Raw genomic sequence first — 12,049 nt, forward strand, 5'->3', positions numbered from 1 at the left:
CATTACACAAACTGAACATTCACAAGTGTAACCTTTGAAGAGACAACACGACATACATCGAGTTCGCCTCACAAATCTCTGAACATTTCTTAAATGACACGATGAATTCGAGAAGGCGGTGATTGGTCAGTCATCGAAAGCGCTGAAATATGTAACGCACCAGCACTCACTCTAACCAATCAGAGCCACCATTGAGGCTGAGCCACGCCCACACAAGAACCACTTTGTTTCTACCATATAATAACCAGCATATTCACGAAATAATTCACGGAGTAATAATTAAGCTTATAGTCCGGTGTTTACGTATTATATTTGATATTTTTTTGTGTTCGTGATTTTAACAAGTTTAATAAGTCTTACAAATTAAGAATTAGCACTTATATTAAACCATTATGAATGTAATATATATATATATTTAATTGATTAAAATTAATTGCAATTTTCTGCCATTCCTTTCCTAAAATGTAGCATGAAATAAAATAAAATCTGCTTGTTATATTTAACTTCACTCAATGTCACTTTATTGCGATGTAAAGAACATATTAAATTGCATTTTAGTCACATAATGTGTCAATTTATGAAATACACAAACATAAATATTCATCAGACAGAACACAAACAGACTCAATTTGCACTTAAGTCAACTTAAAATAGTTATTAAACCCAACTAGAGTAACTGAAAGGCCTTTAAAGGCACGGCTGCGCAACACTAATGCTGCGCAGAAATTTATTATTATTATTATTATTATTCATCAACAGACAGTCAAATAGAGTTATTTTCCTCAGTCAATGTAGTAACTACCCATAATTGAACATTTACTCCCTATTTACTCCCCCTCAAGTGGTTTCAAACCCTTCTTAGTTTCTTCCTTCTGTTGAACACCAAAGAAGATATTTTGAAGAATGCTGGAAACCTGTAACCATTGACTTCCACAGTAGGAGAAACGAATATGATGAAAGTCTCTGGCTATGCAGGTATCTTCCTCTGTGTTCAGGCTTTGATCAAGGAAGGGTAAATGATGACAGAATGTTCACTTTTGGGTGGCGTGTGTGTTTAACGAGTGGTTTGTTCAGTCGCTGTCGCTGTCGCTCTCTGAGCTGACGTAACATCCGTCTTCTCCGACCTCGGCCAGGAACGAGTGTCCTGATGCAGAGAAACTGGGATTTAATCAGAGCTACTCATGTGCGCTCACAACATAATTAGTGTAATATAATGAGCACTGCTGCTCACCGTTGACTGTAACACAGGCCTCCTCGATGCGGTCGAACTCATAGCTGACAAACGCACTCTGAAACAGAGGAAGATCCAAATCAGTCATGTTAATCACAAGTCTGACTTCAAATACTAATTTCATTTTCATGTGAATCTACTCCTCTCTTATTGGTCAGATGGGCCAACTACACTCCAATCGGTCAGATAGCTCTCCGCTGATTGGTCACATGGCCCTACTCTGCTTTGATTGATCAGATGGCCCAAAAAGCCCCAATTGGTCAGATGTCTCTTCTCTGATTGGTCATGTGGCCCTACTCTACTCTGCTCTGACTGGTCAGATGGGCAAACTACATCCCAATTGGTCAGATGTCTCTTTTCTGATTGGTCACAGCCATAATTTGCTCTGATTAGTCAGATGGCCCAAAAAGCCCCAATTGGTCAGATGATTACTCTGATTGGTCATGTGGCCCTACTCTGCTTTGATTGATCAGATGGCCCAAAAAGCCCCAATTGGTCAGATGATTACTCTGATTGGTCATGTGGCCCTACTCTGCTCTGATTGGTCATATGGGCCAACTATTTTCCAATTGGTCAGATGACTCTACTCTGGTTGGTCAGATGGGTCAACAATGCCTAAATTGGTCAGATGACTCTACTCTGGTTGATTAAGTGGCCCTACTTCGCTCTGATTGGTCAGATGGGCCAACTAATTCCCAACTGGTCAGATAACTCTCCTCTAATTGGTCAGATGGCCCTAGTCTAATCGGATTGGTTATGTCTCTGGTCTGATTGGTCAGGTGGGCCAATTACACCACAACTGGTCAGATGACTCTCCTCTTAATGGTCAGATGGCCCTACTACACTCCGATTGGTCAGATGTCTCTCTATCTTTTCTGATTGGGCATTTGGCTCTACTCCTCTCTGATTGGTCAGATAAGGCAAGTATGCGCCAATCAGTCAGATGGCTTTTCTCTAATTGGTCCCATGGTCCTATCCTGCTCTGATTGGTCAGATGCCCCTCCTCTAATCAGATTGGTTATGTTTCTGATCTGATTGGTCAGATGAGATAACTACGCCCTGATTGGTCAGATAACTCTGCTCTGATTGGTCACATGGCCCCACTCTGCTCTAATTGGTCAGATAGGCCAACTACGCACCAATTGGTCAGATGACTATTCTCTGATTGGTCACATGGCCCTACTCTAATCAGATTGGTTATGTGTCTGCTCTGATTGGTCAGACAGGCCAACTACTCACCAATTGGTCAGATGACTCTACACTGACTGGTCACATGGTCCTACTCTGCTCTGATTGGTCAGACAGGCCAACTACTCTCCAATTGGTTGGATGACTTTACACTGATTGGTCACATGGCCCTACTCTGCTCTGATTGGTCAGACAGACCCACTCCGCCCCAATTGGTCAGATGACTTTACACTGATTGGTCACATGGTCCTACTCTGCTCTGACAGGCCAACTACTCTCCAATTGGTCAGATAACTCTACACTGATTGGCAAAATGGTCCTACTCTGCTCTAATTGGTCAGACAGCCGTACTCTAATCAGATTGGCTATGCCTTTACTTTGCTCTAATAGGTCAGAGAGGCCATTTACACACCAATTGGTCAGATGACACTCCTCTAATTGGTCACATAGCCCTACTCTCCACTGATTGGTTAGATGGCTCTTTTCTAATTGGTCATGTTGCTCTACTCCTCTCTGATTGGTCTGATGGGGCAAGTACACCCCAACAGGTCAGATGGCTCTGCTCTGATTGGTCAGATGGCCCAGTCTGCTATCACCGCTTTCAGACACAGCTGTAAACAGCAGACAAAATCATTTTGATCTGAACTTCATGAGTTCCTAACTGCAGAAAAGTGGAATAATTCTTTCTGGGTGACAATAACCCCCTTTACCATTGATCAATGTCAGAAAGGCATAACACTGGCATTAAAATAAAAACAGTAAGAAGTCTATAAGGTGCCTTGTGTTTGAGCAGAGTCGTCCAGTCACGTTTGTCCTTCTTCATCAGCTTCATCACAGGCTCGTTGCACTTCATTTCCCATGAGCACTCCTCAGCGATGATGTCGCCAAACAGCTCCAGCTTGGCATAGTAGTGACGGTCATTCACGTACCCACTGAGAGTAAACCACATCAATAATAATAATTTATAATTTATTAGTTTATAATAATTTATATATAAACACAGAGCACATCATCTGGCAAACTCAAGAGCAAAGAAAGATGCTTTTCATTAAAGGACACCTATTGTGCGCCTTTATACAAGATGTACTGCCTACTTCTGAGACACGTGCATGCCTACTAAAGAGCAGTAACATCTTAAATATGCAAACCGAAACGACTGATATTAGCAGATACTATCATGTGACCTGTAGACGACGGCATCGCAGCTGAATTCACATTTCTGCATCACCGGATTGATGAGCTTTATGCAGACGGTGACCGATTCTCCTCTCTGAAACCACTTGATCTGTGGGTGGAAACTGCAGGGAAAACACTGGATATGATTAACACATATGGATAACAGACTATCGTGATGTTTATAACTCACCTGGTCGGCTGGAATGAGAAAAGCTTTGAGTTATATGGAGCCTGTGGTGTATTATTGTTGTTGTTATTAAGCGTCCGTAACTGATCCACAGCTTCATCACTCTCTGCATCACCAATAAAGAGAAGAGCAAATCAGGTGTTACTGAGAGTGGAAATGAAAAGAAATGAGCACGTTATACAGCAGGGGAAATAAGTATTGTAATGATTTGTCCAGGGAATAATATTTGTAAAGGAGCTGCTGACATGATAATGAAGCAGATTTTGGTAAAAACCCAAACTATGCAAACAGAAAACATTAAACAAACAAACAAAACAGAAATATTAGTTGTGTGTAATAAGAATTGAATAATTTCTGTATTCTCTATTGGATTCGGCTCAGGTGGTTGGTCGGGCCATTCTACAGCTTGATTTTCTTTCTCTGAAATAATCTGAGAGTCTCCTTGGCTGTGTTTTTAATCATCGTCTCGCTCAAATGTCCACCCTGGTTTCATCTTCATCCTCCTGCTGATGTAGATGTTGGACTGAAGCAGCTGATCTTCATGTACACTGAGGAAGAGGAGGCTTGCTGGAGAACTCCTGAGAGATTTCAGCTGCTGTCTGGGCTTTCACTGCTGAACGACACCTTCCTTTCTTCACGTGTTCAATACTTTTTCCCTGCATTATTTTATTATGTAACACAGAACTTTATTTGTAATCTAATTAGTTAAGTTTTCTTTGTATATATGAATTTCTTTGGTTGTTACCAACATCTGAGGAAAAATTCTAAACAACATCACCTTTAGAAATGAACAAGTTTCATCTGAATAAAACCCACCTCTTCAAAATTGCTTACCATGAACATATTACTAACTAAGGTTCTTGATCTATGTTGTTTTTATATTTTATTATTATGCATTGTATTTTTACTGTCTCATCTTATCTTTGTAGTACTTTGGGTTGTGAGAAAAGTGCCTCATAAATAAAATATAATATTATTATTATTAATAAGCATGCCTGATTCAGAGCTGGATGGTCCGGTGTGTATCAGAGAGGCGAACCCATTCAGATCAGACCTGAAATGAGGAAAATGGTGTCATAAAAACATTATCATGCCTATAAATATAATGTTGAATACAGTTTGCATTTGCAGCCAAATATTAAATTCCCCAGCCTTTTACTGAATAAAAAGCTTAATTTAAATGTCATCTAATGAACAGATAAACAGGCTGCTATTGTGCGTGTATAATAACACATGGTTTTCCAGAAACTGTGGAAGCCCTGCAGCTGCTTTACATGTTTTCAGACGGTCCGTAGTTAGTCTGGTTAACCCATAATGAACACGTCACTAACCCAGCGCTCCTCGCTGACAGCTCTGCATCTTCTCCGCTCTTCATTCCTCCATTACACACCACTGCAGTGTTATTCTGGATGAACATTGCATTATGGGCGCTCACTAAATCCTTCATCCTGCTGGTCAGAAAGTCTTCACTGACCTCCATCCTCTGCTGGGACGACAGTAAAGCGCTCTCAAACCTGTGCATACAACATAAAACACACTTCACATGCATGTAAACATCTATAAAAGAACAATAAACCTGAATATTATGTAAAAGCAACATGTGTTTATAAGATCAGATAATAAAAGTACATGTAATATACATCATGGTGATAAAACAAGCAACAAGCATTTAAATTATTCACACTAAAGCTGTAAATCAGACCTTAAAGTGAATTTATTATGCAGAAATGACTTTTATGTGGGGTTTAACCCCAGTTGTGTGTGTGTCAGCAGTGTGTGAGTATCTCCAGCAGCCTCTAATGGGGAACATCAATAGTGTTTGCTCTAATCAGTCTTGATGAACAGTCTGCAGAAACACTGTGATTGACATTCTCCCTTTGCATGTGTCATCAGAGGGGGAAAGCCCCGCCCACTAGTGCCCATCTCATTAGCATGTCCAGCAGCCCTGAGTGAGAAGCAGCCGTCTGTCCATTAGCCATTAGAGTGTTTGAGCTGTTATCGATGCTGAAACGATACATTGCACATCCCTAATTTCAAGTATGAAGCGAATAGACTAGCCTGTGTTCTGAGAGCTGCTGATCCAGCATGTTGTGGTTCTGGTCTCTCTGCAAAACCGTCTTCAGCAGATCCACATGCTGAGGATTACTGACCCCGAAGCCTGAGGCGAGGATCTCCGTGTGGACGTTGTACTCGTTGATGAAGGTCTTCAGTCCTGGCACTCTCACCATTCTTACCTGAAGACCACAGAGAGGGAACAGAAACCTCACAAAACCGGCAAACCTCGGCCTGTTGGTGGCGCCGTGATGACGAATACGTACCATGGGGTCGACCCAGATGGTGTTTCCCAAACTCATGACAACACGCGCCTGATGAAGCTTCCCTCTGATCTTCAAACTGACGGCTCTGGTCACCTGAAGAGACACACACACACACTGAATAAGAGGATACGCACACAACGTTCAACATTAAGGTGCAATATGTAGGATTGACACCTGGTGGTCAAACGAGGTATTGCAGTTCAAATTTGAAACATTGGTGAGGTGTTGGCGTGACGGTGATTCAGTGGTTAGCACTGAGCAGAAGGTCACTGCTTTGAGTCCTGGCTGGATCAGTTGGGGTTTCTGTGTGGAGTTTGCATGTTCTCCTCATGTTGGTGTGGGTTTCCTCCGGGTGCTCCGGTTTCCCTCACAGTCCAAACACATGCGCTATAGGTGAACTGATCAACTAAACCTGTTGTAGTGTATAAGTGTTTGTGTGAATGAGTGTTTTCCAGTGCTGGGTTGCAGCTGGAAGTGCATCCGCTGTGTAAAAACATATGCTGGAATAGTTGGTGGTTCATTCCGCTGTGGCGACCCCTGATGAATAAGGGACTAAGCCGAAGGAGAATGAATAAATGAATGAATGGTGAGGAGTGTGTGTGTTTGTGTTTGGCTAAAGCGTCGCTCCACACCTTCGGGTTCCAGTCCACCTCTCCGTCCACAGGCTGAACTCTGCACAGGATGATCTCCACCGCCTGGCCGGGCAGATCCTGGAACTGAGCGGGAAGCTGGAGCAGCTGGTGTGACTTCACTTCCTGTGTGCGGCCCTCGTCTATGAGGCAGGCGGTGACGCTGCTGAACAGCTGCTCTCCTTTCTCCGGCACCTCCAGCACACGCACACTACAAACACACATCATTACACATGACCTGAACAGTAAGAGTCAGCGGTGTCATCAGGTTTAATGTTTCTGACAGACGTGTCTTCTGCTCCACAATGGTGCATTTTAAATTTAAAAATGAGCAGCGTTGGTTGACTCATGTAATAATATTACTTTTCTACAGCCAGATCACCCTGCAGCCCAAGAGCGCTCACTCACTGAAGCTAAGCAGGGCTGAGCCTGGTCAGTGTCTGGATGGGAGACCACATGAGAAAGCTAGGCTGCTGTTGGCAGTGGTGTTATGGTGTTAGAAAGGCCAGCAGGGGGCGCTCAACCTGTGGTCTGTGTGAGTCCTAATGCCCCAGTATAGTGAAGGGGACTCTATACTGTCAGTGAGCGCCGTCTTTCAGATGAGACATTAACCCGAGCTCCTGACTCTCTGTGCTCATTAATAACCCCATGGCACTTCTGGTAACCCCTAAACTCCCTCTATCAGCTCTTATACATCATGGCCTCCCAATGATCCCCATCCACTGAATTGGCTCTATCACAGTCTCTCCACTCCCCCTATAGCTGGTGTGTGGTGAAGCACTGGCGCTGTTGTCCTGTGGCTGCCGGAGCATCATCCAAGTGGCGCTGCACACTGGTAGTTGTGTATAGACCCCCTCATGATTGTGAAGTGCTTTGGGTGTATGACTGTACACATTAAATGCGCTATATAAATACACGCATTACATTACATTCAGCAGTGTTTATTTGAGAGCGCACAAGAAGATCTGCACTTGGGCAGCGTTTATTTGAGGGCGTGCAAGAAGTTTGCTCACGAACAGAGGAAATCGGCAGGCAAGCAAAGAGATTCACATGATTGTATTACATGAACACGTTCTCGACTTGTAATACTGCGCTCACGCCATTTGTGATTCAAGTAACGCCATAGGTGGTTGATAGATCTGTGTAAAAGGGTTGCCACCACAGGTAGAAAACATCCTAGAGGAAACACTGTTCTGGATACACTATATGTGTTTGTTTATCCACTTGTTAAGTGTGACGTCACGCGAAGCGGCTTCCGGGTCCAAGCGCTCTATTCAACTGAATGGGGAGACTCATGAAATGGTAATAATAAACATTTATAGAGTGATTTAATGCTTTCGAAAATCTCGATGGCAGTATATATGTCCATGCCTAATATTCGATGGCCAGAAAGTGATAATTTTTTTAATAAATAGTTTAATTTTTGGTATTTGTTATGCAGTAAGCCCAGAGGATTGTTGCGTACACTATGCCTTTATATAAAATTAACTTTAATGTGTGATAGCAATAAAACAAATCAAATATCAATCAGAGACGTTGCAAAAATCAGATGAAATTTTACATAAAAATATTAAATATGCTTCTATTGATGCATAGTTTGGTATATTGGACAATATATAAATGAGAGCTAATGAAAATCTGGAATCTGAGGGGTCAAAATAAAATCTGAATATTAAAATACACTGCAAAAAATGCTCCTAGCTTAGCTTCTAGCCTAAATATCTGAGCAAAATTAAATCAAGAAGCATTTTCTAGACAAAAAACTGTTGTTTTAAGAAATAATGAGACTAAATTAAGTGAGTTTTACATTTAAAAAAACAAGCAAAATCATCTGCTGATGGGGGATGAAAATGAGTCTTATTTCAAAGTGAACACTGGATTATTTTGCTGGTGTGTTCAGCAGTACCGGTGGTAGCAGTTCTCCTCCTGGATGGCATACAGCGCCCCCTTCAGCACCTCCACAGCGCAGCGTCTCTCACTGGCATAATGCAGTTTCATCTGGGTTGCCAGATCCTCATATAAATCCTCCTTCTGTCTGACGATACGCCCGCAGTACACACTCGCCGTCTTGATGAACAGCGGCAGAACCTGAGGAACAAAACACTGCAGTCAAACACTACACATCCACACACATCCACCAAAATCTGCAGATTACTTCACTAGAACTGAAACATGTGTGGTGACACGGTGGCTCAGTGGTTAGCACTGTGGCCTTACAACAAGAACATCACTGGTTTGAGTCCCGGCTGGGTCAGTTGGTGTTTCTGTGTGGAGTTTGCATGTTCTCCCCGTGTTGCCGTGGGTTTCCTCCGGGTGCTCCGGTTTCCCCCACAGTCCAAACACATGCGCTATAGGGGAACTGATCAACTACACTGGCCGTAGTGTATGAGTGTGCGTGTGTGTATATGAGTGTGTATGGGTGTTTCCCAGAACTGGGTTGTGGCTGGAAGGGCATCCGCTGTGTAAAACATATGCTGGAATAGTTGGCGGGACTAAGCCGAAGTAAGATGAATGAATGAATGCAATACATATTACATCTGCTCACAATGCTTATGCATAATGCATAAGTATATGTAATTTATGTGTGATATTTATTTTACGCATTAATTATTTAGATAAATTTAACCAATCAGATGGGGCCATCTTTAGCCCCACCCCCAGTAGGTGCGGTTATGCTATTAAATGGAGCCCAAAGTTAAACCCAAACCTGAAAATAAACACTACTAGGCGGAGTCGAGACGAGAGAAAGAAATGACAACAGCCAATCAGAGTTATATCATATGCATATCAGGTTTTCACTCATTTAAAGTGTTTTAAATACTAAATGTTTGAGCCTTGACACCTTTTTGTCTGAATTAGAATTCATTAAATCAGAAAAAATATCTGTTTATTTTTATATCATAGATAAATAAATTATTTAAAAACATCGAATAAAAATAGGGAAGACTTCTAGGGAAATGTTATATGTTAAGTACTATCGTTTTTGCAATACTCAACAATAAAGCTGCATATTTTTCCAGTATCGTGCAGCCCTGGTGTCAAACCTTATATATGCTGACCATCAAAATAATTACTTTCCTTAAATTTTCTTTCGCGCCACATTTACAAACAAAACCAAAACAGCTCTCAGAATTTATTAAGGTTATATGACACAATTCTGAGCGGCACTGTAGCTCAGTGGTTAGCACTGTCCCCTCACAGCATGAAGGTCACTGGTTTGAGTCCCAGCTAGGCCACTTGGCGTTATGTTCTCCTCGTGTTGGCGTGGGTTTCCTCCAGGCGCTGCAGTTCCCCCACAGTCCAAACACATGCGCTATAGGGGAACTGATCAACTACATTGGCTGTAGTGTATGAGTGTGTGAATGAGTGTTTCCCAGTACTGGGTTGCAGCTGGAAGGGCATCCGCTGTGTAAAACATCCGCTGGAATAGCTAAACATATGGAATGGAATAAATAAGGGACTAAGCTTAAGGAGAATGAATGAATGACACAATTCTTATTTTCCCTCATACACTACAACACAAACCATGCGCTGATCTGATCATTTCAAGTGCAAATTAACTGCCGTCAACAAAAGGAAGCTTTTAACACCCTTGAAATTATCCAAAATTTGCCTGATTTAATGACAATCCATAATATTTGTGCACCAATACTTATTTCTAAATCAAACATGCGATCATTAGTCCACGCATGCTACATAAATGACTGAACTCAGAGATTGTGTCTGTGTTTTTAAATCTGTGTATGTTTGTGTTATGGTCCAGCAGCTCACCATGATCATCCCGGAGTCGGGAAGTTGCGTCTGATCCAGAGACGTGTTGATTGTGTGTCTGTCTGGACAAACTGTGCTGTCTCTGCAAACACACACACACACACACACACACACACACACACACACACACACACACACACACACACACACACACACACACTCACTCATTGTGTAAAAACTATACCAAAACATAAAAGCATGGAAACTTATCCTAGTGCTCCCACTCAACTCTAAGTCCAGACAAAGAGCTGCACCACGAGGCCCACTAAGTGAATACAGACCTGCACCACAGGGACTAGTGAGCCCAGTAGCAGAGCTGCACTATGGGGCCCACCGAGTCCAGATGCAGAGCTGCACCTCAGGGACTGGAGAACCCAGAATCATGATCTGTGTGTGTGTTAGTGAGACCTGCAGAAGCCGAAGCTCTTGAGCGAGCAGCACAGCGGCCGGTGCGTCTTCTGCTCCTCCTTGGCCTGCTGGATGCCCAAAGCGAACTGCAGCAGCTCCGGAGGCAGCAGAGCACCGGTTCTCCGCAGGTACCGCAGGACACCGCACACATGACGGACGTTCTGCTCCGACAGCAGCAGCACAGACTGAGCTCCGGGGGTCCAGTCCTCACTGTGATCCTGCACACACACACACACACACACACACACACACACACACACACACACACACACACACACACACACTCAGAAGTGGATGAAAACGACCCAACAGCCCACAAGGGTTAAAGACAGAGTTAAGCAGAGCAGGTACCATGTCTGACAGCTTCCTGAAATTCTCCGACATGCAGAACAGGCGGCTGCCGAACAGCTTCGGGGTGCTGGGAAACCCATAATGCACCACACAGGTGGCATCCCGGATGCCGAGGGCCTTCAGGCAGTCATTGGTGGTCACTGGAGGAGGAATAAAACACTGTTGAGCCGCTGAGACACAAGGAGATGCCCGTGTTCAGTTCAGATGCTGACCCAGAATGACTTGCGTTCCCTGGCTGATGTCCTTCCTCCACTGATCAATGATGAAGTCGAACTGGTCCGTCGCGTCCTCGTGAGCTTTGAGTGTGAAGACCGCAGTGTTTACCACCGCCTTAAAAACAAACACGATGCATTGTAGGAAATACAGAGGACGCAGAAGCCAACATGGTTATTTCAGTAAATCAGAGTTAAATTCAATACTTGAGATCTTTTTAAGATTCTTTCAATACATCTGAAGACCTCATTACCAGTTATGGTGATTGCAGTATATTTAATAAATACTGATTTTAAGTCTACCCCGATGAAAAACAGCACAATATTAGGCTAATCAATCTGGCAACCTGCACTTGCTTTTGTTTTGCTGCAGGAATGTAATACCTAGTTCAACCACTGGGTGTAAAGTTTACAAGCTACACCTTTAAAAGTCAACACAATCATCTATGAACAGAGATTAAAGATGCGATTACTTATTTTAAATGAAGATTATTAAAAACTAGAAGAAACTAAATAATTAAATGAGTATGCGACTGCTCCAACAAATGCATGTTTATGTGTAAAATAGACTGAATCAT

The 12,049-nt window shown here is 42.8% G+C and overlaps 1 protein-coding gene across 2 annotated transcripts in view; it reads right to left on the minus strand.

The window, feature by feature from the left end:
• Positions 1–498: 498 nt before the first annotated feature.
• tdrd12 (tudor domain containing 12) overlaps positions 499–12,049 on the minus strand; it is a 25,855-nt gene continuing 14,304 nt past the window's right edge. For both annotated transcript variants that reach the window (XM_087312607.1, XM_087312608.1), the window contains exons 20-34: positions 11,472–11,589; positions 11,260–11,399; positions 10,909–11,126; positions 10,501–10,582; positions 8,636–8,817; positions 6,733–6,940; positions 6,101–6,193; positions 5,841–6,016; positions 5,114–5,296; positions 4,778–4,836; positions 3,786–3,888; positions 3,604–3,717; positions 3,198–3,351; positions 1,232–1,289; positions 499–1,144 (exon numbers count right to left, since the gene is read on the minus strand). In XM_087312607.1, coding sequence (XP_087168733.1) covers positions 1,071–1,144; positions 1,232–1,289; positions 3,198–3,351; positions 3,604–3,717; positions 3,786–3,888; positions 4,778–4,836; positions 5,114–5,296; positions 5,841–6,016; positions 6,101–6,193; positions 6,733–6,940; positions 8,636–8,817; positions 10,501–10,582; positions 10,909–11,126; positions 11,260–11,399; positions 11,472–11,589 — 1,962 coding nt within the window. In that variant the 3' untranslated portion in view covers positions 499–1,070. The remainder of the gene's footprint in view (positions 1,145–1,231; positions 1,290–3,197; positions 3,352–3,603; positions 3,718–3,785; positions 3,889–4,777; positions 4,837–5,113; positions 5,297–5,840; positions 6,017–6,100; positions 6,194–6,732; positions 6,941–8,635; positions 8,818–10,500; positions 10,583–10,908; positions 11,127–11,259; positions 11,400–11,471; positions 11,590–12,049) is intronic.

This window comes from Danio rerio, chromosome 25 (genome assembly GCF_052040795.2).
Source record: "Danio rerio strain M-AB ecotype USA chromosome 25, GRCz13ab, whole genome shotgun sequence".
Lineage (NCBI taxonomy): Eukaryota > Metazoa > Chordata > Actinopteri > Cypriniformes > Danionidae > Danio > Danio rerio.